This window comes from Tamandua tetradactyla, chromosome 21 (genome assembly GCF_023851605.1).
Source record: "Tamandua tetradactyla isolate mTamTet1 chromosome 21, mTamTet1.pri, whole genome shotgun sequence".
Taxonomy (NCBI): Eukaryota; Metazoa; Chordata; class Mammalia; order Pilosa; family Myrmecophagidae; genus Tamandua; species Tamandua tetradactyla.
In genome coordinates this window covers 50,110,570-50,137,760 of record NC_135347.1, presented here as the reverse complement: position 1 = coordinate 50,137,760, position 27,191 = coordinate 50,110,570, and the positions used below count along the sequence as shown (strand labels likewise).

The following is a 27,191-nucleotide window of genomic DNA, read 5'->3' as shown; positions in this document are numbered from 1 at the left end:
TATAAGTGATAAAAGGGTACAAATGTAGACATGATGTGGAAAGACTTCTCTGAGGAAATATTTAAGTCGAGATATAATGTATGGAAAAGGCAGAGAGAAGAGCAGGTGCAAAGCTCCTTAGCTGGGAATAACTTGGCTTGTTCTGGGAAATGTTAGAAGGCTGGTGTTGCTGGAACATATGAACTAGGAAAGAAGTGATCAAAATGGAGGGAAAGAAGGCACAATGTCTGGGCAGCAGATATTGTATTTATGTAAGCTTTAATGACTTTTTTTTTTAACATGAATGAACTTTGATGGGACACTCTACAGTTTACTAGATAACTACCTCTTCCTAATGTCCTAATTTTGACTTATCTCACATTTATGATACCTGACTGACTCCTCAGAGAATATAAGTTTTCAACTCCAAGTTGTTTCTACGAGGAATGGCAAAGCATTTGGAGTTTATTCATAGGTTTTAAGCCAAGGAATGATGTGATCTGATTTATGTATTTAAAGCTCTATGAGAACAAGAGATCCCAGGTAGGCAGGATAGAGGCAGAGGCCAGGAAGTCATAGGAACCTTTGCACAAGTGAGGGATGGGAAGCTTACATGCACTGGAAATCATATTTTCACTGATCTAAGGGAGGAGAAGTCGGTGAGAGGCATAGGAGACCCACTTCTCAAAAATGCTGCCCCATCCACCCTTCCAATTAGAAATGCATTTACTTTATAAGGTACTTTTTTTCAAAAGCCAAACCTCCATCTCTAGAGGTTGAGTCTAAATGAGAAGTTCTAAGTCATTTGGGAGAGTTCAGGAGGTGAAAGCAATTGTCATAATACTAAGATGTTATTTTCCTTTTTCACACTCATTCTCTCACAAGAATGTAGTAGAGTTTTCCAGAGACTAAATAAGGGTGAGGTAGGGAGTACACTGAATGCAGAAACAGGTATGAAAATTCAGAAAACTATTAAACAAGATACTGCAAAACAAATGCTTTGTTGTTATGGAAAATATAGTTATTTTTCATAAAATTGTGTTATTTGTGTTAATATGTAATGTAAGTGAATTGTTTTAACATTTTAAATAAGGTGAATGTCGATAGAAATAATCCACATAAAGAAAAGCCCTCCAAGTCTCCACTTATTTGTGTAAAGGGATCCTAGACCAAAATGTCTGAGAACACTATAGTCTAGGTAATTCCCAGCGGTGGGTGAATTGTCTCAGTGTTCACAGTCCCTGGATGCACAGGGCTCATAACTTCTCTCTGTAAATACCTAGTCTCCTTTCCTCCCCAGCTTAGTCCCCAGTCCTGGCGCAGGCAAGTGCAACCCCGCCATCTGCACCACGCCATCCTAGACCCTCTCCTTTTACACACATCCTGTATCTCCCTGCACATCCTGACTCAGACCATCACGGACCCTTCCTATCCTACAACCCCACATCCGCGCCTGACCCCACCCCTATCTCCTACCCCCCAAAGCGAGTATGTCCCGAGGTGCAGATACCTGCACAGGCAGGACCCGGGCATCCCCCTCCTCCCACCCCCTACTGTCACCGCGTCTTCGGGACCACCGCCCCCCACGGTCTACCCCATTCCCCCGCCCCCATCCCAGCCGGCCGCCCCCTACCCGCCAGGCAGGCGGTGGTGTCGATCCACTTGAGCAGCTGCCCAGCGCTCAGCTCGCCCCTGGGGTTGGCGTGCGCGGGCTGGATGGCCTGGCTCATGTGCACCTCGGCGGGCGCCCGCCGCTCCATGCTCCCGCGGGAAGGTCGAAGCCCCTGGGCCGAGGGCGCCGGGTCGAGCCGGGTCCGCCCGCCCTCGGGCCCGCCCAGCTCAAAGGGCGCCGGCGCCGCGCCAGGCCGGGGACCCAAACCTCGCGTGGTCACTGCCGGCCGTTCAGGCTCCCCAGGTTCGTGGGTGAGGTGGAATTTAAGGTGTCAGGAATATTGCCTGGAAAATAGGCAAGGAGAGTGAACGAGAACTCTCTTCGGACTGGGATGAAGTCAGATCTGGGGCGATCAAGATTGGCAAAGCCAGGGAACAGTCCGACTTTCTCATCTGTACCGGGAGGAGAAGATACTCATAGGAGTGTTGAAAGAATTGCGTGAGATCACATGCAGAAACGCATAGCATGCGTCTGGCCATTGGTCTGAAAAACTTGACCGGTGATGGGGATTCTTAACAGGAGTTAATAATTAAGTAATCAAAAAGTCAAGGAAGTGTAAATCGTTTGGTTTAGGAGCTGTTTTAAGGGCATTTGAATTTTCTTCTGACTGTGAACCTCCAGGCAGAGCAGGCGCTTACTGTTCTGATTCTTAGGATATTATAATGGCTCAAAAGATTCAGTTGTTATTTTTTGCAAGGAAATGACTTCCAGTGCCAAGCAAACCAACAAACAAAAATGCTGATGTGTGTAGGTACATCAGAGTCACCTTCGATCTTGCAAATACAAGATTAGCAAACTGTCACCTGATTATTAATGGTTCCAGCTAATCCTAGGAAAACCTCTTCTTTATGAAAGACAAAATCTAGAACATTAAATAACTGTTTTCATTCTTGGCATTTAGCACACAAAAGCTGTGACATGCTAAAGCTGAAATCAGGGACTTTGCAAAGCAGTCTTATTGGGAAAACAGTGACATCAGAAAACCTCCAGCATGTAATAGATTCTTTTGGAGATGTCATAATGTTAGGGCAGGCTGCACCTGGGAGAGCATTTATTGGTGAGGAAATGGAAGCCTGGAGAGGTGAAGCAACATAGTATACCTGCAGCTGAAATGATGGGGGGAGGAGGGTGGTGGTTGCTAACAGAGTAGGAGTGTCAGGCTTGAACCCAGGGCTCCTGTCTGAAGTAGCATACTAAGAAACCTAGTGTACTCCAACAAATTGGTGGTGCTTTTTCATTCCTATAGAGCTAGCCTGTCAAAACCCAGCATGGAAGCATTAGAATGGAGATTCTGGTAATTTTGCTTCTGTTTTAAAAGATATCTTTTTATTAGAGAAGAAATAGAAAACAGCCACTAAAGATCACTTTCAGGATCCTCTGTGGGTAAGTTGCCATCCCACATCAGCATAAATGAGAATTAGATGACTTCAGTTAGGCAAGTATGACATTCAACTGTGAAAATGGAATTGTAAAACAAATTAAAACGTTTATCCAGGATGGTCCAGTTATGTAGCTATACACTTAGTTCTGTGTTATCACTCATATCGCTTTGGCACTCCTTTTTGAAAAATGCCTCTTAGAGTTCTTAATACTTTCTTTTCAATATCTTCTGTATCGACAAATCATCATAATTTAGAAATTTGTAGATTGTATTACTATTCGTATTTACTCTCTCTCCTGATAACTCCGTAAGAGGCATTTACTTCCCTAACCTATTGATGCTGGACTTGGCCATGTGACTTGCTTTGAAAAAGAATGTGGCAAGGGGACAGTATACCCCTTCTGCGGCTAACCCTTAAGAAGCGCCATATGTTCTTGTTCTCGGAAATATCTGACCTCTGCCATGAGAAGATTATATACTTAACTAACTGCTGCCCCTAGCAGTTGGGTGCCAGGATGAATTCACATATTGCAAATCCATCCCAACCAACCCTGAAAGTTTGCAGTGTGAAGCAGAGCTACCCAGCAGACTTGCAGAACCATGAGTGAGACATAACCACTTCTCGTTGCCTGCCATTGAGATTTTTGGAATTGTTATGCAGCAATAGTTTACAGTTATATGAATGAATTTCATTTATTAAAACTGTATTAAATTATTGGAAGTAAAGTTTATGTTTAAGCTGGGTTGTATTGTTTGTGGTAAAAATAGTAACTAAAGTAATATTAAGTTACTTGTATGCTTCTAAATTTGATTTCTTATAAACTTGAGGAATTTCAAAAATGTTTTAAGCAAACTTAGTTTGTCAGAGCTGCTATTAAAAACTGCTTGAACAATTTTTGGCTTAAACAAAAAAGATTTACTGTCACATAGTTTTGGAGTCTGGAAGCCCAAAATCAAGGTATCGGGAGGCCGTGCTTTCCCCTGGAGTCTGTGGCATTCTGGCGCTGGCTTGTTGACAGTCCTTGGGGATCCTCTCTATTATCTTTGCAACTTCCTCTGAATCTTTAATTACATCAAAACTAAAAAATAAAAATTAAAAAAGAAAAAAACCCTGGACCAGATTTTAGCTCAAGATCTATCTTTGGCAAATTTACCTTCTTGGAAAATCTTCAGTTTCCTTATTTATAAAATGGGACTAATAATAAAGCAATATATGCAGAAGCCCTAAACAAATGTAAACTGCTGTGATTGTGGAGAAGTGATGGGCTGAATTGTCCAGTCAGAAAGAGTGAAGAGAACTTGGCACATGTCAAGGGAAAAGAGTTATAGATCTATTGAAGTTGTACATAATTACTAAATCCTGGAATATGAAACTACAGTACGTTCTGGAAAAAGGTATCTTAGCCCACATTCCCTAGAAAACACAGCCTGAGGCAAAGTTTACATGTTAATACTTTATTAAAGTGGATCTCAATTAGGGTGATTTTACCCCCAAAGGAATATTTAGCGATGTGTGGAGATGTTTTTGATGGTCACAATTGAAAGGATGCTATAGGCAGTATAGGCAGTGGGTAGGGGTTAGGGATGCTGCAGTGCACAAGACAAACCCCCACAACAAAGAATTATCTGATACCAAATATCAATAGTGCTGAAGATGAGAAATCCTACTTTATCAGGAGGTGCCATCCCAGATAGGTAGCAGGAGTAAAGGACATTGGACCATAAGGCAGAAAAGGCAGGAAAGCAAATACGAGGTGGTGACTTAGCAACCTGGCCACAACTTAATGAGAAAACCCAGTTGTTTGTTTGATCATGTGAGACATCTCTGGACAGGCTGTTTGGAATGACTGTGCCTCAGAATATCTATCAAAGGAAGGATGAGAGAAGTCCATTTGCCTGTTTCCCTCCAGGCTCCTGTCTTGCATTGCCCAGCATTTACCCCAAAGGGCCATAACTCCCTACCATGTCAGGAAGCCCCTGGGTAAGCCAGCTTCCACACTTGAGGCACCCCAGCTCAGTCATCTGAGCCTGGAAGTGATGGGAGGAGCTGAGGCCTCTTGGGGCCCAGTTGGGTTGGGTCAAGTTATGGAATTGCTGGCAGAAGGTGGAAACTGCTGGTGGCGCTAGGGGAGAAAGCCGTGGCTCCACAATGAACAGTGGCAAAGGGCCTGGGGTGAAAGTAAGACAGAGCAAATCTGGGAAAGGGACAAAATTGGACTCTGTACTCATGGTTACATTCCACCTGAATTAAATGACTAGTGGGTTAGATATCTAATGCTTGTCTGTCTGAGAGCCTGGACCAATGAAAGTGCAGGGACAAATAGGATAAAGATTGTCCTGAGCTGCTGAGTACTAAATAGAATGGTTTAAGCAGGGGACACACATTTCCCAAGGTCAGAATGATCCCAAGGATATCAGAGAAGAGCAAGAGGCCCTCCAGTCAAGAAGGTGATAACTGAAATATAAAGAAACTCTGCACTTAAGTGTTTAATCACATCCTTAAAATTTTTTGTTTGACTGTGAAAACATTGAACTGGCACCTCTCATAACCCGTACCAAGGGTGGAGATAGAGTCTGACAGCTAAAAGAGTTCATCTCAGTATGAAATACTTTGAACTACCAAACCCTCTGCCTGGGATCCTGCCTTTGACAATGAAAAGGCTCCCAGCTGCCTCTACTCCTCAAAATGGTATAAGCGTCGTAGCAGGCACTGCCTATGCTTTGCTTGCATCCCCTCCACCCTCACTATTCCAGAATCCAGCTGACAGCGGACAGCTGACAGCACAGAGGAGTCCCCCCCGAAGGCTTGCTCTTGCCCTGTACTCAGCAGAACTGCTGAGATGTTAATGGCTCTGGGAGCCGCCCTCAGTCAGAGAGGATGGGATTTAGAAGATAAGTCCAGCAGCTTCCATGCAGGCCTCTGGGTGGTATAAGAAAGCACACATTTTAATGTGCTGATGAATCCCATGAGACTCTTAATAAAATTCAGAGTTTGATTCCTTTAGTGTGGGGTGGGGTCTGAGGTTCCAGGTTTATAACAAGCTCCCAGGCAATGCCAATGCTGCTGGTCCAGGAACCACACTGACTCCCCTACCAGTACTTTCTGCAGTTTCCTCCCAATAAACTATGTGACCTAAAGTCTTGTTGAAGCATCTTCTATGGGGGAAACAGCGTATCTACAATTCTGATTAGTTAAGCGTATTTTTTCTTTCTCTCTTCTTACATTCCATGCTTCTTATCCTCAGTTTTCTCAAAGCCTGACCACTGCCTTGTGGAGTAACCCAGGACAAACACATCATTTCCTCATCAACAGAAGGAGAGAGTTAGAGGGTCTAGTTTCCTTCTGCTCTAACATTCTAGAGATGTTCTCATTATCCTAGTGAGTACAGAAATTTCCACCTTCTTCCCATCAGCTATCCTGCTCTTGTGAATGAACTTTTTAAAATCAAGCTGACTTCACATTCTGCTCATCTTCACAAGATGTCTCCAAGCAGAAATGGAAGATGGAGGCTTTTTATTTTTTCAAACATAATAACAACTCCTTGACAGGAGAGATAAATGATGATAGCAGATGTTCTCCCATGCAGATGACATTTTCATTGTGAAATGGAGGAAGAGACCATTCAGAAAAACATGGCAATAGTTTCAGGCAGAGGCTAGACCACTGAACCGTACACTTGCGTCAGAAGAAACAGAGTTACCGCTAGTAATCAATGTAATGGGTCTACCGAAAGAGGTCTGTTAACAGGGAGATTTCAAAGCAGTGTAAGTCTTAAAATAGTTAGCAAGTTACATTAACTTATAAAGACAATTAAGGAATTTCCAAAGGGAAGTTAGAAAATTGGTTGACATTCCTTATTTAAGAAAAAAGGACGGTCTTACAAAGCAGAGCATGAATACTGATTGGTCATTTTAGCATACGTATCTATTTCTGGTAGTTTATTTCTATTACATTGAAACAAGCTCATTTTGCTTAAACTGTAACTTTTGCACGATTTATTCCAATTTTGGGGTACAAAAAGTTCCTGTCATTTTTTTAGAAAAGGGGGATTGCCGTTGCAGGCCAATGTTGACAGCCAGTTTACTTTAACATTTGAAAATGGCAAAAATGAAAAATTTTATGTTGGAATAAGTTGCCAGAATAAAATTTTTTTTAAATAAGATAAAAAGATATGAAACCATAATAAAAAACATCTAAATAAGAGATAATAAATATAAGAAAGTGCAGTAGTAAGTTTGTGTACTGTTTCTGTTTTCTCCTCGAACATCCCTAGTTGTACGTATAAGGATACATGTTGTCTCCTTCCAAGTGACCCTTTGCCCAGTTTCCCCCAATGGTTGGTTACATTTACATACCATAGTATAATATTGAAACTAGGAAATTGGCATTGGTGCATAGTTCTGTATCATTTCACCACATGTGTAGATTCATATAACTACCTCCACAGAACTACTCCATTACCACAAAAGACCTTCTTATGCTATCTCTTTAGAGTCCTACCCATCTCTTTCTCCCCAGCCTTCCTTAACCCTGGCATAATCTGGTCTCTATCTGTGTAATTTTGTCATTTTGAGAATGTTATATAAATGGAATAATGCAGTACTCAATCTTTTCTTGGGGTTTTTTGTTTTTGTTTTTTTTTTTTTGCATGGGCAGGCACCGGGAATTGAACCCAGGTCTCTGACATGGCAGGTGAGAACTCTGCCACTGAGCCACTGCTGCACCGCCCAGTACTCAATCTTTTGATATATGATTTGTTTCACTCAGATTTTTGAATCAATAGTTGGTTCTTTTTCATCGGTGAGTAGGATTCCATGGTATGTAGACTCCCTAGTTTGTTTAACCATTCATCTCTTTTAAGACTTTATGTTTGTTTCAATTTGGGAGCTATCCCAGATAAAGATGCTGTGAACATTCATGTTTCGGTTTTTGTGTGGATGTAAATTTTTCATTTCTGTAGAGTGGGATTAATGAATCATATAGTAAGTGTTTGTTTAGTTTAGTTTCCAAAGTTGGTATGCCATTTGGCATATCCACCAGTAACAGATGAGAGATCCAGCTCCTCTATATTTCCACCAGCATTTGAAAGGGTCACTATTTTCTATTTTAACTATTCTAATAAGTGTGTAGTTATATTATATGGTGGTCTTTATTTGCATTTCCCTTATGGTTAGTGATGTTGAACATTGTTCCATGCGCTTATTTGTTATTAGTGATGTTGAACATTGTTCCATGTGCTTATTTGTTATCTGTATGTCCTCTTCAGTGAAATGGCTCTTCGTCCACTTTTGCCCACTTTTTAGTATTAAATTTTGAGAGTTCTACATATTTTCTATAGATGAGTTCTTTGTCAAATACATGTTTTGTAAATACTTTCTCTTAGTATGTAGCCTGTGGTTTCAGCTTCCTAACACAGTCTTGTGCAGGGCAGAAGTTTAAAATTTTGATAATGATCAGTTTATTGATTTTTTTCTTTTATGGAACATGCTTTTGGTGTCAAGTCTAAGAACTTGTCACCTAGTCCTAGATCCTGAAGATTTTCTCCTTTTCCTTCTAAAAGTTTTATAATTTTATGATTTAACATTTAAGTCTGTCATCCATTTTGAATAATTTTTTTCAGGTATGAGACTTTGGTTTAAGGTTTATTTTTTGCCTGTGGCTGACTAATTGTTCCAGACCATTTGTTCAAAATTTTCTTCTTCTATTGAATTACTTTTGCATCTTTTTCAAAAATCACTTCTGTGAGATTGTTTCTGAGTTCTCTGTTCCATGGATCTATGTGTCTGTCCCTCTGCCAATGTGAAATAGATTTGATTACTGTAGCTATATGATAACTCTTGAGATTGGGTCGGCTGATTCCTTTTACTTCATTCTTTATCAAAATAATTTTAGCTATTCTAGTGTTTTTGTCTTTCCATATAAATTTGAGAATAATGTTGTCTATATTTACAAAAACTTTTGCTGGGATTTTTTTTTTCTTTAAAAACAAAATTTTATTCACTATAAACAATTAAAAGGCAATTTTCTTCCTCCACAACATATGTAGACTTCAAATCTAAGGTTTTAAAATATCAACTACCTATAAGAAAAGTACTTTTAAATGGTTAAAAGGAATCAAAATACCAAAGTTTACTGTGTGAAGAGTAGATACCAACCAAGAAAAGAGTAGATCATTGGTGCTGAATATTTAACATGAATACCCCAAAGTAAGTTCCAAAGTTTTCCACCTTTTGCAAATAAAAAAAGGTGTCCTTTCCACAGTTTAGGGGATATGCATCGTATGTTCCCCACAACAAGTGAATGAATAAGGTTTTAAAAATGTTGCCAATATTAAGTTCTTCAGTACCTAAAAATCAGAGGACAGCAATATTACAGTGGCAATGGTGCATCAATTCCCAAAATGAAGTTACGATCCAACACGAGTTGCGGTGGTTCTTTTATCCGAGAAGAAGCTTTTTAGAAGAAATACCTGGCCTATGCCAACCACCAGAAGAATGAGGGCTTCTCCTACTGACCAATAGGCCACTCTTGTATTTAGATCCTCTGCTCGGCTTCGGCCTTGAGCTTCTCTCAGACGGAAATGAGTCTGATAGTCGATGACAGACTTCAGAGCTTCGTGAATTGAAACACAGGCAGACTCCATCTGGGTAAGAGCACGGACTCGGTTCTCACTAGGAAACAGAGGCGGGTCTTCTCCAACTTGAAAATCAAAATATACAGTCTTATGTGTGAAAGTAGAAAATTCATTGCTGAAGCAAAATTTGTATGTTCCATTTTTGGAGGCTGTGAAGGTGAAACTATCATACTGTTTCTTCATCTCTTTATATAGCACATTACCATCAGGATCTTCCAACCGACAGTCTACATCATAGTGACCTCCAGTAATCACCTGGAACTCAAGGGTGCACTTGGTGCCCTGTGTGATGTCCTCGTAGAAGCACTGCTTGGCGTTACCCGGCAGCTCGAAGGTGATCTCGGAGGAGCCTCCAGGTCCCGGTATCAGCAGCCATAGCGCGAGCAGCCTGCAGCCCCAACGGCCAGCTACGGCAGCCCAGCGCAGCGCGGATCCGGGTCGCGGCATCCCGAGGCGGCGGCCTCGACCGAGGGCGAGGAGGAGACGCCGGGTTAGGTCTGCGCGGCACTCACCGCACACCGCAGGCCTCAGCCCAGCCGCCAGGAAGACGCCCTGCAGGCCCGCCCCGAGCCGAGCCTCGGGGAGATTCGGGATGAGCAGCAAGCCTCTCGGACCCAGTGAGAGCCGTTGAGGGTCAGGGGTCAGGGGTCAGGGGCCGGAGCGACCTGCAGCACGGAGAGAAGCCAACAAAAAAGGAGCGGAGAAGTTGCTGGGATTTTGATAGGAATTGTGTTAAACTTGTATATAAATTAAGGGGTAATTAATATCTTTACTGTGCTCATTCTTTGTGTTGGTGGTCCCCAAGGCCGTCCTCAGATTCAAAGCTTCAGTAGAGGGGCTCTCGGAACTCAGAAAGCTGTTATGGTTGTGGTTATTGTTTATTTCAGAGCAACAACACAGATGAAAATCAGTAACAGTGAAATGTTCATAGGGCAGAGTTCAGGAGAAACCAAGTACAACTTTCAAGTTGTCCTCTTCCAGTGAAGTTGTATGGACAGTATTGATTTTTCCCTGACAACATATAAAGAATATTGTCAGTCGGTGAAGTTCACCCAAGCCTTGGTGTTTGATGACAGTTTATATCATGAGTAAGTGTTAAATTTTGCCAAATGATTTTTCTAATCTTAATGTAATCATGTGATTTCTTTTCTTTAGTCTGATAATATGGTGAGTTACATAGATTTTTTTCTAATATTGAACTAGCCTTGCCACTTGCAACAAACCCCACTTGGTCAAGGTGTATATTTTTTATATGTGAATTCTACATGCTAATATTTTGTTAAGGATTTTTGTGTCTATATTCATGAAAGAAATTAGTGTATTATTCTGTTTCTTCTTTTCCTTTTTCTTCTTTACCGTGACATCAAAACCAGACAAAAGAAGAAAAAGGAAAAGAAGAAACAGAATAACACACTAATTTCTTTCATGAATATGGACACAAAAATCCTTAACAAAATATTAGCATGTAGAATTCACATATAAAATGTATACACTTTGACCAAGTGGTGTTTGTTGCAAGTTGTCTGGTTTTGATGTCAGGGTAATACCAGTTTTATAAAATTGGGACTTGTCTCCCCCCCACACACACCTCCCCATTTTCTACATTTTGGAAGAGATTGTATAGAATTGGTGCTAATTCTTTTTTTAATATTTGGTAGAATTCTCCAGTGAAACCATCTGAGTATGGAGGTTTCGTTTTTGGATGTTGTAATACTATTAATTCAATTTCTTTAATGGTTATAAGGCTAATCAAGTTATCAATTTCATTTTGGGTGAGGTGTGGTAGTTTGTTTTTTGAGGAATGGGTCCATCTTAGAAAAGGTGATTTGCCAAAGGTAGCTCTTGAGCTCAAATCATGGCTGTTGCTTTTCATCTTGTCACAGGTCCCTTCCATCTCTTCTTGATCCCTGCAGCCATCCCTTTCTAACACTGTGGTCCTCCAGATCTCTCTAACCTCCTGCCCCCAACATTTCCTTGCTTTCCAATTTGGCTCTCAAGTAACTTCAAAGGCAGTGGTTCTCAAAGCAGCACTAGCAGTACCTTTGGACCTGTTTTGCAATGCAAATTCTCTGTCCCCATCCAGACTTACTGAATCAGAAATTCAGGGGTGGAAAAATAAAATGTGTTTTAAGAAGCCTGCGTGCAATTATATGTTTACAAACATTAATAATGTTTATAAACCACTACTCAAAGGGATAAAGCTTAAATGGGGAACTTTCCCAAGAATGTTTTTTTTCACAGGGAGCCCTTTAAGATCACTGAAGGAATTAATGATATGGGAGAAAGAGGCATAATCTTGAATCCAGAAGGATATGTGTATGAGTTGGACTCTGTCTCTCACTAGCATATCTCACCATCACTCAATATATCACTAAATGACTTATGTCCATTAGGTTTTGCTTTCAGGATTACACAATGAGGAAGAGAGAGATATGAGAGTGGTACTCAGATCTGTGTAAGTCCAAAGGCCATGCTTCTTCTAGTCCAAGCTACCTTCATCCATTCATTCCACGAGTGCATAATTAGTGAGTGTTACTTGGTGTCAAAGTAAATGCTGGTGAATAAATCAGATGCTGTTCCTGCCTTTATGGAACTACTCGAAGTCTAATGGGTAGCATGTGAAAGTGCTTCACAAATATTTATTACAATGATGAAATGGAATCTGAACATGTGTAGAAACTAAATAAAGGCTTTGTGCAATTCTTCAAATTATATCCTGCAATTGACCATCTACTAGACTTAAAGTGAGATTTGATTTGTGTTCTTTTGTTTTTCATCGTTACAAACTCATAGAGAAGTTGGAAGCACAGTGAGAACTTTTTTCCTGAATCATTTGAAAGCAAGTTGCCAACCTGATAATCCATTACCCCTGAAAACTTTAGTGTGCATTTCCTGTAAACAGGACAATCTCCTACTTAATCCTAATGCAGTTATCAAAATGAGGAAGTTAACTTTAATACATTACTACCTTGTAAGCCTCGACACCATTTATGTTTTATCAGTTATTTCATCGATGTCGTGTAGCAAGTCACACATTACATTCAGTTGTCACTGTAGTCTTCCTGAGTTTAGAAAATTTCTTCAGTCTTTTCTTAACTTTCATGACCTTGACACTTTTGAACTTCACAGGGTTATTTCATAGAATGACCGTTGATTTGGGTTTCTTTGAAGTCTTCTTATAATTAGATAGAGCTTATGCATCTTTGGGCAAGGGATGTCCTTAAGTGATGCTGCCATCACTTCAGTGCATCTCATCAGGTGGTGCATGATTTCAGTCTGTCCCATTAGTAACGGTGTTCATTTTGGTCATTTCATTAAGGTGATGTCCAGGCCTTTCCCCGTAAATTTATTCTTTTTCTTATTTGTAATTAATAAGCATTTTGTGAGGAGGTTCTTTGAAACTATGTAAGTATCCCATTCTGCTTTTTAATTTTTTCATTTATTTATTGGTATCTGTAGACTCATTGTTTCCTAATTTATTTAAGACATTAAAATATGTTTTCATTATTTATCTTGATGCTTAAATTATCTCTGATTGGGCCAGAGGGAGCCCCTTCAAGCTGGCTTCTGCGTCCTTTTTACATGACTCACTATTCTTTGAGCAATTCCTCATTTTCTGGTGAAACTATATATATTCCAGACTCATCTTGTATTTTTTCTCCCCCAGCCCTGGGATGGGATCAGGCATTTCTCCATGAAGCGCTGACTCTTTTTTATTGGAAAACAGTACATAGAAGCCAAGATCTGGGTGCTAGGTATGCTTATTGCTATTTGAATATTGCTGCTCCCAGATGCTCTCTGTGGCTGGAGTTAGGAAGTGTGTGTGTATTTGCTAATATCTGGAGTTTGGATTTCTGGCCTGCAGTTCTGTGAAAGAATGCGTTTCTGATTTAAGCCATCCAAGTTTTGGAAATCTGTTACACTGCCTGAGAAATGAACACATTATCTATACAACCATGAGTTCAGATTGATACATCCAATTCCAATCCAGTACAGCAACAGGGTTCATTCCAGTTTTCTTTACCTCCCTTATTTGTAATTCTCTTTTCTGGCAAATGAGAACCATGGTTTCCATCTTCCATTATATTTAATCTATTTAGTTATTTTATTGTTCTCCCTGTATGTAATCAGTCTCTCATCTCCTCTGTCACCCTTGAACTTGGGAAGATACCCTCCTCACCCCATTCAGGCTCTGACGCCTTGCAACAGGTGGCCCTTTGTAGGGACAGCCTCCCCGCTACACTCAGGGGCTGCACCTGTCCCCACGTACTTCCCCCGACCACACTGTCTCACCTGACGGCCTTACGCCTGCATTGTTCTTGAAGAGAAGGAGAAGGAAGGAGAAGAGGAGCGGAGGAAGGCCAGTCTGGGTTTTATGTCTCCTTACCCCCGGCCCTCTGCTACCACTGCCTGAGCCCCCCAACTCCCCGGCACTGCCTGTTCCACCCGGAGATGTGTGGCATGCTAGAATTGGCTGTGTCCCTGGGGAGCAGCTGGGCCTGCATGTGTTTTCCAGACGTCAAAGGAGGGAACAGAAGCCTGCGCTGCATCCCAAGCCACTGCGCTGCCCAGGCGGCAGGACAAAGTGGGTCTTTTTACACTGCTGAGGAAGCATAGTGTTTGGTTCCGGGGGAGTAGTGATGTGAGGCTAAAACCAACTGGGAGAATTTAGCCACTCTGTTTTGTTCTAGACAAAGGCATGCATTTAAACTAGCAGAGGCCTTTCCTGGTGGCAAAACGAATAATATTTATCCCATATTAGACAGGGATCAATCTTTCCTGATGAAGCCTTCAGATTAAATTTCAGGCATGAAACAAGATTAGTCCTGACAGTACATAAAGCCTCAAAGATTGTGCAGTAATTCCACATAAAACAGCCTAAAAATTTTTCTGTGGCAGTTTGACAATTTGTTAAGAGCCATTATTATTTGTGCTTGATAATATACGGCTTGAAATTTTAAAATTGTGTAATGAAAGGATCTTTTCTCTTTAAAGAGATTAATTTATCTAAGAATCCATTCATTCAACACAGATTTTTTTGAAGAATGCCCAATATTGACCGGACACAGGACTAAGCCTGTGGTTAAGACCCCTGTTCTCAGGGAGCTCTAGGTCTGGTAGGAATGCAGAGGGTAGTGTATATGTGAATCACTAGTGCAGTATGATAAGGGCCTATCAGATGAGGTAGACAGTGTCATGGGGACACGGAGTAGGGAGGCACCTCCTTGCATGAGCACCCTCAGAAAGGCTTCGTGGCTTTATCGGTCAAACAGCAGAACCCAAGCAGCGCAAGCCAAGGGGAAGCCTTAAGGGGCTCCCAGAATTGACTAGACATGGAGGAGAACCTGGCTTGACAGCAAAGCCTGTGTGGCAGGCTGGAAAGCACAGAAAATTGTTGCTTAGCAGGAAGATTCTGGTATGGCCTTGCCCCTGCTGTTGCCATTGTGATGGAACTGCTCAAAATTCAAAGCCCCAGGAAAGAGCATCTACCTGACTAGGTTTAAGTCAGATGTCTGCCCGTGACCCGAGATCTGGGGAAAGGGGAAGCACAGGGAGAGAGAAAATCAGTTTCTCTCTGTTTCAGCAAAGATGAATCAGGTGTCTGGAATTACTTTCTCACGAAGATTAAACACAGTAGAGAAGAAGTTACTCCCCCAAAGAGTTCTGATTAAGAAGAGAGAATGAAAGGTGTACAAATAAAAAAAATTCCCGTGATTTCTACAAGCGCATTTAGTGGTGGGCAGGAACATTGGTGTGGTGGTTTAGAGCTGTTGTGTAACCCAGAAAAGGCCTTGCTTTTTAAATCCGTTCTTCTTGGTGCAGAGCTATTGTGGGTGGAACCTTTTGGTTAGGTGTTTCAATTGAGATGTGACCCACCCAATTCAAGGCAGGTTGTAATCCTTTACTGGAGCCCCTTATGAGAGAATAAAAGGCAGAAACATGGATAGAGAGTTAGAGAAAACATCCTGGAGATACTGAGAGGATCCACAGATGCTTAGAGAAAAAGCCACTGGAATCATTTATAGCTCATATCAAGCAGTTGATCCACCTTATCCACCTATAATACTGTTAAGCCAACTACATCACAGTTCACAGTTCAACTTCTCCCTCTATGCTAGACAGAACAATGGCCTTCCAAAATATCCATATCCTACTCCCCGGAACCTGTGAATATGTTACCAAGAAACTTTGCAGTTGTGATTAAGTTAAGGGTCTTGAGATGGGGAGATTTTCTTGGATTATTTGGGTGATCCCAACATAATCACTAAAGTTGTCATAAGAGGAAGGCAAGAAACCAGACAGGAGAGAATATGCTAAACTGCTGGCTGTAAAGATGGAGGAAGAGGCTATAAACTAAGGAAAGTAGATGGCTCCTAGAAGCTGGAAAAGGCAAGGAAATGGATTCTCCCTTAGAGCCTTCAGAAAGAATGTATCCTTAATGATTTATTTTGGACTTCTAACTTCCAGATTATAAGATAATATATTTATGCTTTTTCAAGAGACTTAGTCATTAAAAGCCATGTATTTCTGCCTGGTTCTCTTGGGACTGTTTCCTCCAGGGGGACCCAGTGTCCTATAAGAATTCCAACTACCCTAAGACATCCATGTTGAAGAGCCTTGTCGTAGGTCTCTGGTCAGCTGTCCCAGCTGAGCTCTGGGCTGGTGGTCAGCATCATCTGCTGGTCATCAGGGTGAGCCTTCCCGGGCGACCAACCCAGCTGAACCTTCAGAAATAATTGCAGTCCCAGCTAGCATCTGCCTGCAACTGCCACAGATACACCAAGTGAAAACTGCTCAGCTGAGCCCTTCCTGTATTTCGATGCACAAAATTATTATCAAAATAAAGTGGCTTTGACTTCCGGAGAAGATGGCGGCTTAGTAAGACGCGCGGGTCTTAGTTCCTCCTCCAGAACAGCAACTAAAGAAACAGAAACAATACGAAACAGCTCCCGGAGCCACGACAGAGACCAAAAAGACAGTGTACCCCATTCTGGAACGGCTGAACGGGCAGGGAGAATCCGCTGCGGTGAGATAGCCGAGGGGCGCGCGTTTTCCCGGCCGGGGCGGCTGGCGACTGGGGTCCCCTCCATGCACGTGGCTCCCCGGTCTGACTGGGAACGTTGGATAGCGGGGCCCTCCCGCCACGCTTGGCGTCTCGGGCCAGCTGGGCAATTTGGACCGGCACTCCTCCAAGCTGCGGCGGCCGGCGACCCCCCCTCCACGCGGTTTCCTGGGCCCAACTGCGAGATTCGGATTGGCAAGTTAAAGGAGCCACAGCATCTTTTACTGGTGGGACCCGCAGACAGACGAGCGCCACGAGCGCCACCTACTGGGCAGGAAAAGAAAAACAGAGCCCAGAGATTTCACAGAAAAACCTTTCAACCAGCCGGGTCCCACACCCAGAGAAATCTGATCAAATGCCCAGGCACCAGCAGAAAATAATGGATGACGGTCGGAAAATTGAAGATATGGCCCAGTCAAAGGAACAAACCAATAGTTCAAATGAGATACAGGAACTGAGACAACTAATGCTGAATATACGAACAGAAATGGAAAAACTCTTCAAAAACCAAATCAATAAATTGAGGGAGGACATGAAGAAGACATGGGCTGAACAAAAAGAAGAAATAGAAAATCTGGAAAAACAAATCACAGAACTTATGGGAGTGAAGGACAAAGAAGAAAAAATGGAAAAAACAATGGATACCTACAATGGTAGATCTAAAGAGATAGAAGCTACAATTAGTGAACTGGAGGATGGAACATCTGAATTCCAAAAAGAAACAGAAACTATAGGGAAAAGAATGGAAAAACTTGAGCAGGGGATCAGGGAACTGAATGACAATATGAAGCGCACAAATATACGTGTTGTGGGTGTCCCAGAAGGAGAAGAGAAGGGAAAAGGAGGAGAAAAACTAATGGAAGAAATTATCACTGAAAATTTCCCAACTCTTATGAAAGACCTAAATTTACAGATCCAAGAAGTGCAGCGCACTCCAAAGAGAATAGACCCAAATAGGCGTTCTCCAAGACACTTACTAGTTAGAATGTCAGAGGTCAAAGAGAAAGAGAGGATCTTGAAAGCAGCAAGAGAAAATCTGTCACATACAAGGGAAACCCAATAAGACTATGTGTAGATTTCTCAGCAGAAACCATTGAAGCTAGAAGACAGTGGGATGATATATTTAAATTACTAAAAGAGAAAAACTGCCAACCAAGACTTCTATATTCAGCAAAATTGTCCTTCAAAAATGAAGGAGAAATTAAAACATTTATAGACAAAAAGTCACTGAGAGAATTTGTGACCAAGAGACCAGCTCTGCAAGAAATACTAAAGGGAGCACTAGAGTCAGATACGAAAAGACAGAAGAGAGAGGTATGGAGTAAAGTGTAGAAAGAAGGAAAATCAGATATGATATATATAATACAAAAGCCAAAATGGTAGAGGAAAATATTATCCAAACAGTAATAACACTAAAAGTTAATGGACTGAATTTCCCAATCAAAAGACATAGAATGGCAGAATGGATTACGACCCAGCAGTACAACTGCTAGGTATCTACTCAAAGGACTTAAGGGTAAAGACACAGACGGACATTTGCACACCAGTGTTTATAGCAGCATTATCTACAATTGCAAAGAGATGGAAACAGCCAAAATGTCCATCAACAGACGAGTGGCTAAACAAACTGTGGTGTATACCTACGATGGAATATTATGCAGCTTTAAGACAGACTAAACTTATGAAGCATGTAATAACATGGATGGACCTAGAGATCATTATGCTGAGTGAGTCTAGCCAAAAACTAAAGGACAAAAACTGTATGGTACCACTGATGTGAACCGACATTCGAGAATCAGCTTGGAATATATCATTGGTAACAGAGACCAGCAGGAGTTAGAAACAGGGTAAGATAATGGGTAATTGGAGCTGAATGGATACAGACTGTGCAACAGGACTAGATACAAAAACTCAAAAATGAACAGCACAATAATACCTAAGTGTAATGTAACTATGTTGGAACGCTGAATGAAGCTGCACCTGAAATATAGTTTTTTGTTTGTTTGTTTGTAAAAAAAAAAAAAATAAAAAAAAAATAAAGTGGCTTTTTTAAACCACTGAATTTGGGGGTACACACAATAGTGACTAGAACAGGGATCCAAGGTAGAACACATTCTCTTCATTGCAGGTCTACCCCTAAATTGTGGATCCCAGAGCAAGAGTTCAAGTGGAGGCCCACACAGCACATGTCCAAATGTTTAAAGTGAGCAGAGGGCTAACTATGTTCTATCATCCCATCTTAAAATATTATATACATGATGACCAAGCACAAAGTTGGCAAAAAATAAAACACAACTGAATTATTACTACATGCCTATTCTGTAGATGGGCTGATGATGTTTGGCTAAGTTATTTTTCATATTGTAAAAAGTTACACAGCTGTTGTGCTACTTTTGCAAATACTGCCCTAATTCCTCAGGGTGTCCAGAAAGAGGAATTGGAACATGAAGAAAAGCAAAACAGGAAAGGAATGAAGACATAAATATAGAAAGAGAATGAATGAAAGAAAAAGAAAAGGAAGGAAGAAAGATCGGACAAACCCACAGTCAGCATTACTAGGAAATATTTTGGTATTCAAGAGAATCTATTGAATATGTATGATAGCACAGCAAAGTTCTGTCAAGTTAATTATTTCCCTTCCACTTACCTGAGAACTTCTCTGACTCAACTCCACCTTGCATTCCAAAGCAGTGTTTATCTCCGACACTGACAAGGCACAAATGTTTACTGAAGTGGGTTGCAGTCCCCAGTTGAACTTCCTGAGGCCTGGAGAATGCTGCTCATCAGAGTGCATATGTAGGGTTAAAGCTGGTGCTTGCCAGTACTGAGTGCTGGGTCCTGAGAGACAGAGTATCTCATATATGGCTTAATAAACTTGTGTGAGGGTGCCTGTGATACACAGAGCCCTTCAAAGATACCACCCAGGGCATGGGGCGACTTGTGCCTGGCTGCAAGGGTGTTGCCACGTCATTGCTCCATGTAGGACAGGTGTCTCAGAAACAATAGTGGAAAGCTAACTAATATAAGGTTATATTACTAACCCCCCAATGCCCAGCAATATGAAAAATGATGAGGTTACTAACCTATCGTTTATGCAATTCACATTTAGCCATTGTTTTATTTCATTCATTCATCATTGTTCATTCATAGAACACTTACTGTGTCCCAGACACTGTTTTAGGAACAGCAGTGAGCAAGGCAGGTATAATTCCTGCTCTCCCAGAGCTCACATTCTAGTAGGAGAGGGCCAAAGATAAGCACATCAACAAATTAATAAGTAAGCTAATCTCACATAGCCATAAGCACAATAAAGAAAATAAAGCAGGTAATGGCATTGGAGTGGGTGACAAGCTATGGGTCAGGGAAGATCTCTTTGGGGAGTTGATATTTAGGCTGAAACCCAGATGAAGAGTATGAGGCAGTCATGCAAGCATTGGGTGAGGGTGGGGGAGTGGAAAGCTCTACCTTGGCAGATAGAACAGCTGATATGAATGCCCTGAGATGGGAAGTGGCTTGGCATGTCTGAGGATAGAAAGAAGGCCTGATTAGTGCCTAGTGGAGTGGGGGAGGGTGATAGGAAAGTAGTAGGCAGGGGCCAGGTCATAGGACCTCATAGGGTCACAGGAAGGAGTTTGGTTTTTATGGGCTCTCAGTGCCATGGGAAGTCCCTTGAGGGTCATAAGCAAAGAAAGTATAGGATCTGATTTATATTTCTAAGAGATCATATTTGCTGTTGCATGGAGAATGGATAATTTGATTTTAAAAATTTTTAGTATATAAAAATTTTTTGCATGGGCAGGCACCGGGAAACGAACCAGGGTCTCTGGCATGGCAGGCAAGAATTCTGCCACTGAGCCACCGTTGCACCACCCTGGATAATTTGATTTTGAGTGGGGACAAGAATGGAAGCAGAGAGGCCAGTGAGAAAGCTATTTCAACAGTGTAGGGAAAGGAATAGGGGCCAGGATGATGGAAAGTGGTTAAATTTAGGATATTTTGGAGGTAGAGTCTGCAGAACTTGCTGATGGATTAGATGTGATGTATGTAAAGTGGACTTAAGTTTTATGCCCCCAAAGTTGGGTTTTTGGGGATGCCATTTGATGAAATAACAAAGATTGGAAACAAATAGATTTGAGGAATTCTTGGGAAAACCCAAGAATTCTGTTTTGGATATATTAAATTTGAGGCATCAATTAAATGTCCAAGAGGAAATGTTGAGTAGAGGTTGGATCATACAGCCCGAAGCTGAAGGCAGAGGCCAGGACTAGAGTTCAGACTTTTTAATTTACCACCATATTGATAGCATTTAAAGCTATGGGATCAGAGTAAATTAAAGATTTACATCATAAAATGTCTGTGCACTCCAAATTAAGGATTAAGATCCAAAGATACAGTAAAATATTGAATAATGAGCATGCCTGGGAATGAGGATAGATTAACTAAATCGATTTCTTGATATTTGAGGGCTAAACAGAGCCACTTTTTGACCCTCAGCCCACGATGAAAAGCTTACTCAAGTACTTTGGCGTCCTTTCCTGATAGAGTCAATAGTGTAATGAGTGTAAAACCTGTGATACTTCTGGATCTTGAAACACCTCGATGATCAATGAACAGAATATAGAGGTAGAGTATGTGACTAGGCCAAATATGACATGAATTCAGAATATACCCTACAAAATTCTTTTAGTGGACTTTAAAAATAAGCTATTTTTTTGCTTCTTGCTCTTATCTAGTAGGAAAGTAATAACATATTGATACTCGATGCTTTTACTTAATTTTTTTTCTGTAACTGATTTAAATTTGAAAGACATCATTTAGCCAGGGAAGTTTTAAAAATGCCAAATCAACTATGATGTGAGTTTTGGAAAATATTTTTAAAAACTTAGTCCTATACATGTCATGAGATTTTTAACTAAATTATAAGAATCCCTGGAGTTATAAGTTCTTAGCCAATGTACATTAGAGACTGAAACATAGCAAAACATTAATTTTTCAGTTAAAAAAAGAAATTTTCTATTGTTTTTGAGATAAAAATACATATGTAATTTAGGTTTGTTTTTGTAAATTCTAAATATTTCTTCATGTAATGGGATCGATTTAAGAATTGTTTTTTTCTTTTGATATTTTCCAGTTATAAAAGAGAATCATTAGATTTTATTTGTTACTGTTAGTAATATACCAGCCTTTATTTTTTTTTTTGTATTCCAAACAGTATGCAAAATGTTTTACATGCGTCATTTCATATACTTGTCACAACATCCTACATGGACTGGTCTAGGGTACTATTAATAATTCCCATTTTTATATTTGAGAAAGTAAGCACAGAAAAGTTTAGTACCTTGTCAAAAGTCACACAGTGGAGAAATGATGAAGTCATACATTGAGCCAGGGCAGTCTAATGTCAAAGTGAACCTACTACTTGGGTTATGATAATAATTTTCTAGATATTTTTGCTATTTATTTTATAATATTGTCATGATTACTTTCTTATCAAAATTAATCTGGACTTTATCCTCAAAAGTGTGTTTTTTAAAGTAATTATAATTACAGAAATACAGCACAGTTTGGAAATGTTTCATAAAAAACCTTTATAATGTATTCAAAATTGCAAGATACTACGCACCATTGAAACAAATAAATGTATATATACAGAGAATGGTGCAACATAAACAATATAATTTTAAGCCTTTATATTGAGACTTCATCAATAAAACGCAATTTAAGTATTTTTCTGCTTAAAACAATTTAAATTATATATTGGCTCTAGTATAATTCCAAATCATAGTCAAAGTAAAATACAGAACTATACAAAACTGAATTGAAATAAAAAACCATAGATAAATATTTGATGAATCCATGCAGATACAGAGCACATTATCATTAATAATTATAAATAATTCAAATTAATTATAGTCTAATTCAGCACAAACTGCACAACCAAATAAGGAAAAATGTCCATAACAAAAATAGCCTAACTAAAAGGATGATTTTCTAGAATGACTGTCAATGCATTTAGTTCCAAAATCTCCTATCTGATCTGGCACCTGCTTCCTCTTTTCTTTTCTCCCAAATAAGTCAGGTTTGGTCAATTCTTATGTTAGAGTACCACATGATTTACTAAAGCCTTTGCATTTTAAGACCTTTTCATTAAATTTGCCTTCTCATGACATCTTTCTTCATTAGTGTGTCTTCTGGACTCCTACTCTACATGCTCAGGCACTGAAACCTCACGCACTGTATCATGGTGTTCTGGCGGCTTTCTCCCCTCAAGCGGGTACTCACATTTATCTTCAAAACAATGAAAAAGAATAGAAAAATCTCCACAAGAACAAGATGATTTCATAAAACAGAGTGTCTTTATGCTTTAATACCTCAGTTCTTGAAATGATATTAACAACTAACCAGGTTGGAGTTCAAAACTCAGATACAGTAAGGTTCAGGGTATGGTCAAAGGAGACATAAATTTGTCCCATGGAGACCTATACATTTTTTTTCTCATTCAGTATTCTTCGAATCGGCATAATGCGTCTGACAGTGACATATTTAATCAGGTGGCTCTTGATGCTCACCACCTCTTAGTTGCTTTTTTTTAGGAATCTGAGATTATCTGGGAACATTGACATCATTGGACTGTTTTCCTGGCATTTTCAATGAGAACTGACTACTGAGCCAGGAAAGTGAAATAAAAAATGGTGACAAATTTTTAGATCCCAAAACTTGCTCTTATTGGTAGGAAAACGATTAAAACATTTTCTTCAGGTCATTTCTCTATGTTGATACAATTTTCTAGCTATTTATCAATCAGAATTTATCTTGATATTAACAGTGTTAGCTGTATTATTATCAGCAACAGCAGCAGCATACTGGGGTAGTCAACATTGAGACATTTTATCATTGCTAGTGCTTGAAAAGTTTTTAGTTAGGCTTTATGGATTTTTCAAATCACTATTCTTATTTTAGAGCTGAACAAACTGAGGCTCAGAGAGAACCTAAATCACTTATTCAAAGTCAAACAGTGAGAGCAAGATTAGAACCCATGTTTTCTGTCTGCTGATACTGTGGTTGGTCACTCTGTGATACTACACTGCTTTGAACAAAAGGTCTCTCATTTCTGAAGTTGTGTAAAGTAAAAAAAATTTAGAGTACTTTAAAAATCATCAAAAAGAAAACATTGAAAGCCAGTAGCTCAGTTGAATATATATTTTTTTAATACCAGAAATTACAAGTATTCTTATCAGGAATATATCTCCATCTTCCTGTTTTAGAAAGAGTCAAATTTTATTTTGTTTCATGTTTTTGCATGTGGGGAGGGACGAAAAAGAGTCAGCCTGGCTCTAAGAATATATTTAAACATACAGGCTTTAAAATTTCTAAGGCAGCTGCTGCTTTTAATGTTGGTACTGACCATCCACTGGGAATATACTGATGCTGATATTTCTGGAGTCCTTTGGGCCCCACAGTTCTGGGAGGAGTGGTGTGTGCATACTCACTGTGCAGCCCAGCAGGCCTGGCCGGGGCGCAGTCTGCCTGTGTGCCTCCAGCCCACCTGCATCCTCACTCTTCCGCTCAGCCTGGGAGGATATTTGTGAATTATTTGGGATACAGAGTCAAGTACAACATTTTAATTAGCATACTCACTGATTAATTTTACTTGCCTATTTACAAAGGAGCATGTCTTACCTCAGGGATATAAGCTGTTAATTATTGTAAGAAATTATCAAATACCCAGGTTTTGGAAATATGCTGGACTATAATTTAGTTACTTTCCTTAAAAGCATGCTTACTATTTTAATTTTTGAAAGTCATACAATTTATCAGTTGTAACTGGGTAATTAGTTGATTGTCACACCATCAACTGCTCCTCTCCCCATCCCCATCAGATGGTCACGTAACTGAATGAATGTGTTTGGATGAAAATGACTGAAAAGTACTGCACTGGCATACTTTGATGCATTAGGTACACAGAAACAATTCCTAGATGAAATGAGTATACAGGCTAAAAAAGATTTATATTTCTTATGTTTATAGATTCTTTGGAAGCAAGACTTAGAAGCCTAGATGCACTTACTGTGAAACATATTTAGGTAGATATGGCTTGTTATAAAAAGATCAGGTCGTATTTCATCCATGTAAAAGACTAATAATTAAGGATCAAGGGGCATGCTCTCTCCCTCTTTCCATCTTCTCCATTGGTTCAAAACTTAAATATTTAGAAGCATTTGACTACAATGTTATTCACATTTATAAAATACCAATAGACACTTGTCTCAGTTTTCTAATATGCTATGTGGCATGAAAAAGCAGAGTGAATAGAGGATCTTTAAGGCTCATATGTCTACTTAATATGATATGCTGAACATTTATCAATATAACCCAGTAATTGTGTTTAATGAAAAGAAAACATAATCAGTTTGTTACTGAGCTATCATTTTCTATCATTCATTGAATACTTTGCTTGCTTCTTTCCTTAAAAAACCCAGATAGATGAGTACAACTTAAAAACAGAAAAGAATAACAACAAAAAAACAAGCTGTCTTAAAAACTTTTGATAAAGAATTAGAAGCTTATTTGTTGCCCTCCCCGCTAAGTGGGACATGACATCCAGGGGTGAAAGTCTCCCTGGCAGGGTGGGAGATGTCTCCCAGGGATGAGCCTGGCCCTGACACCACAGGATCAACAATGCCCTCCTGACCAAAAGGGGAAAAAGAAGTGTAACAAATAAGGTAACAGTGGTTACTCTGGAGGTCATTCTTATGGAAGCTTCAGTTAGACATTTCTACTAATCAGAGCTTGCCAAACACCAACCCAGACCATTCCGGCCAATTCTAAAGAACACCTAGGGTGTTATATAAGATTCTACAAAGGTTCCGTGCACTAGGAAAACTTTCCAGAAACCTGCAATCTCCAGATGGGTCCCCAGACCAGATAAATCCTGAAATGCAGAGGGGCCAGACCTTCCAGAACATCAACTAGTTCCATTTCCCCATCCCATATTATTGACAGCCCCTTTCAACATGAAAAAGTTAGAATGGGCGTAGCCCAAATACCGCTAAAGAGTGGAAGAAAGATCGAAGGTGATGGTGGAGTTATACAGAGAAGGTGTCGTTTAACAAATGAGTGTGATTGCTGAATCATTATATTGGTATTTCTTTAAGTCTCCATTATCTTAGAGCATCTGGAGGTAAAACCTAAGATTGTGGAATTGTAACCCATACCAAACTCAGACATCTATTCTACAACTATTGTGATGTACCTTGAAATTTATTGCTTTTATATATATGTCATTTTTTCACAAAAAAGAAAAAAAGTTTATTGTGATGATAAATTATGGAAAATATAAAAAGGGTAAAGTATGTAAATAGTTCACCTACTAAAATGAGTCTCTCCCCTCACTCTTTCAAAAAAAAAATATCTGTATGTAGTTAAAAAAAAAAAGGGAATTAGAAGTTTGAGATGAATGCAAATGGCTAATAGTTTCATGGCTCTCTGCAGGAACTGAGAGAGCTAGGTGAGGCACAGTTGTGGTACATTCTAAGGAGTTGCTAAACAACATGTGCTATTTTGACCTGCTGCTGATTTTGTGATAATTGTTCACTAACAAGGCTTCCATCATAGGACTCCAGGGCCTACTCTGGGGGGATACAAGTAGGAACAGATTGAGAAAGATTGCTGCAAACTGGCTTGAAGGAAGACAATGGGTCTTATGGTGGAATTGAGGAGTATGATTAGCCCCAAAGCAAAACATCTTGAATGAATGCTAAATGGATAAACTGAATTATTTTATCAAAATGTTAAATGATTGAAAATCTTTCATTTCAGTAAAGATTACAGTAATTGTGAGATGCCATAACCACTTGCCACAGTAGTTAAGCTCTGTATTAATGTAGGCTTCTAGTTAACTATGTTTTCCTCATCCTAATAATGTACCAAAAAAGACTAGACTCTATTCTTACCAGTGTCCAAATTACTCCTTAAGAAATAAAGTATGTATTTCAAGAGCCACATTAATCCTTTTAAGCTAATTGCAACTTATGAAGGTTAACTAATTTTTCAATAATTTTTACTAGAACCTTAACTATAAGAATTGACTGTAGGTATTAGAGACAACAGACTCTGAAATAGAGCGAGACAGAGAGGGAGGGGGAGAATGAATTTACTGCAGTTATTCCACTCACAAAAAAATTATGTGAATTTCTTATTGAGCAAGTTAGATTTCAATTGATCAAGATATGCATGATTGGATAGCTAATTAATTTCCTCACTGACCTGTAATCGTATTTTCAATGCCTCTCATTGTGAAGGAAAAAATGGGTCCTTTTTTGTGACTTTTTTGAGGTTTACATTTCCACCTCCCCCACCGTACTTCTACCTTCTTTGTATTAAACATGGTTTCTATGAAGTAGGCAGAGGCTGTCAAACTTTGGCTGCAGGAAAGGTAGTTTTGCGTTCATAGTTGGGCAA

At 39.9% G+C, this 27,191-nt stretch overlaps 1 protein-coding gene, 1 long non-coding RNA gene and 1 pseudogene across 4 annotated transcripts in view; 1 reads left to right on the top strand and 2 right to left on the bottom strand.

Annotated features, from left to right (window-relative positions):
* The window catches only part of ACOT12 (acyl-CoA thioesterase 12), a 66,286-nt gene extending 64,528 nt beyond the window's left edge, over positions 1 to 1,758 (bottom strand). For both annotated transcript variants that reach the window (XM_077139252.1, XM_077139254.1), the window contains exon 1: positions 1,613 to 1,758. In XM_077139252.1, coding sequence (XP_076995367.1) covers positions 1,613 to 1,739 — 127 coding nt within the window. In that variant the 5' untranslated portion in view covers positions 1,740 to 1,758. The remainder of the gene's footprint in view (positions 1 to 1,612) is intronic.
* Positions 1,759 to 1,952: 194 nt separating this feature from the next.
* Positions 1,953 to 27,191, top strand: part of LOC143665627 (uncharacterized) — a 39,731-nt gene continuing 14,492 nt past the window's right edge. For both annotated transcript variants that reach the window (XR_013167120.1, XR_013167121.1), the window contains exon 1: positions 1,953 to 3,034. This is a non-coding gene — a long non-coding RNA (uncharacterized LOC143665627). The remainder of the gene's footprint in view (positions 3,035 to 27,191) is intronic.
* On the bottom strand, positions 4,427 to 10,245 carry LOC143665626 (transmembrane emp24 domain-containing protein 7 pseudogene; annotated as a pseudogene).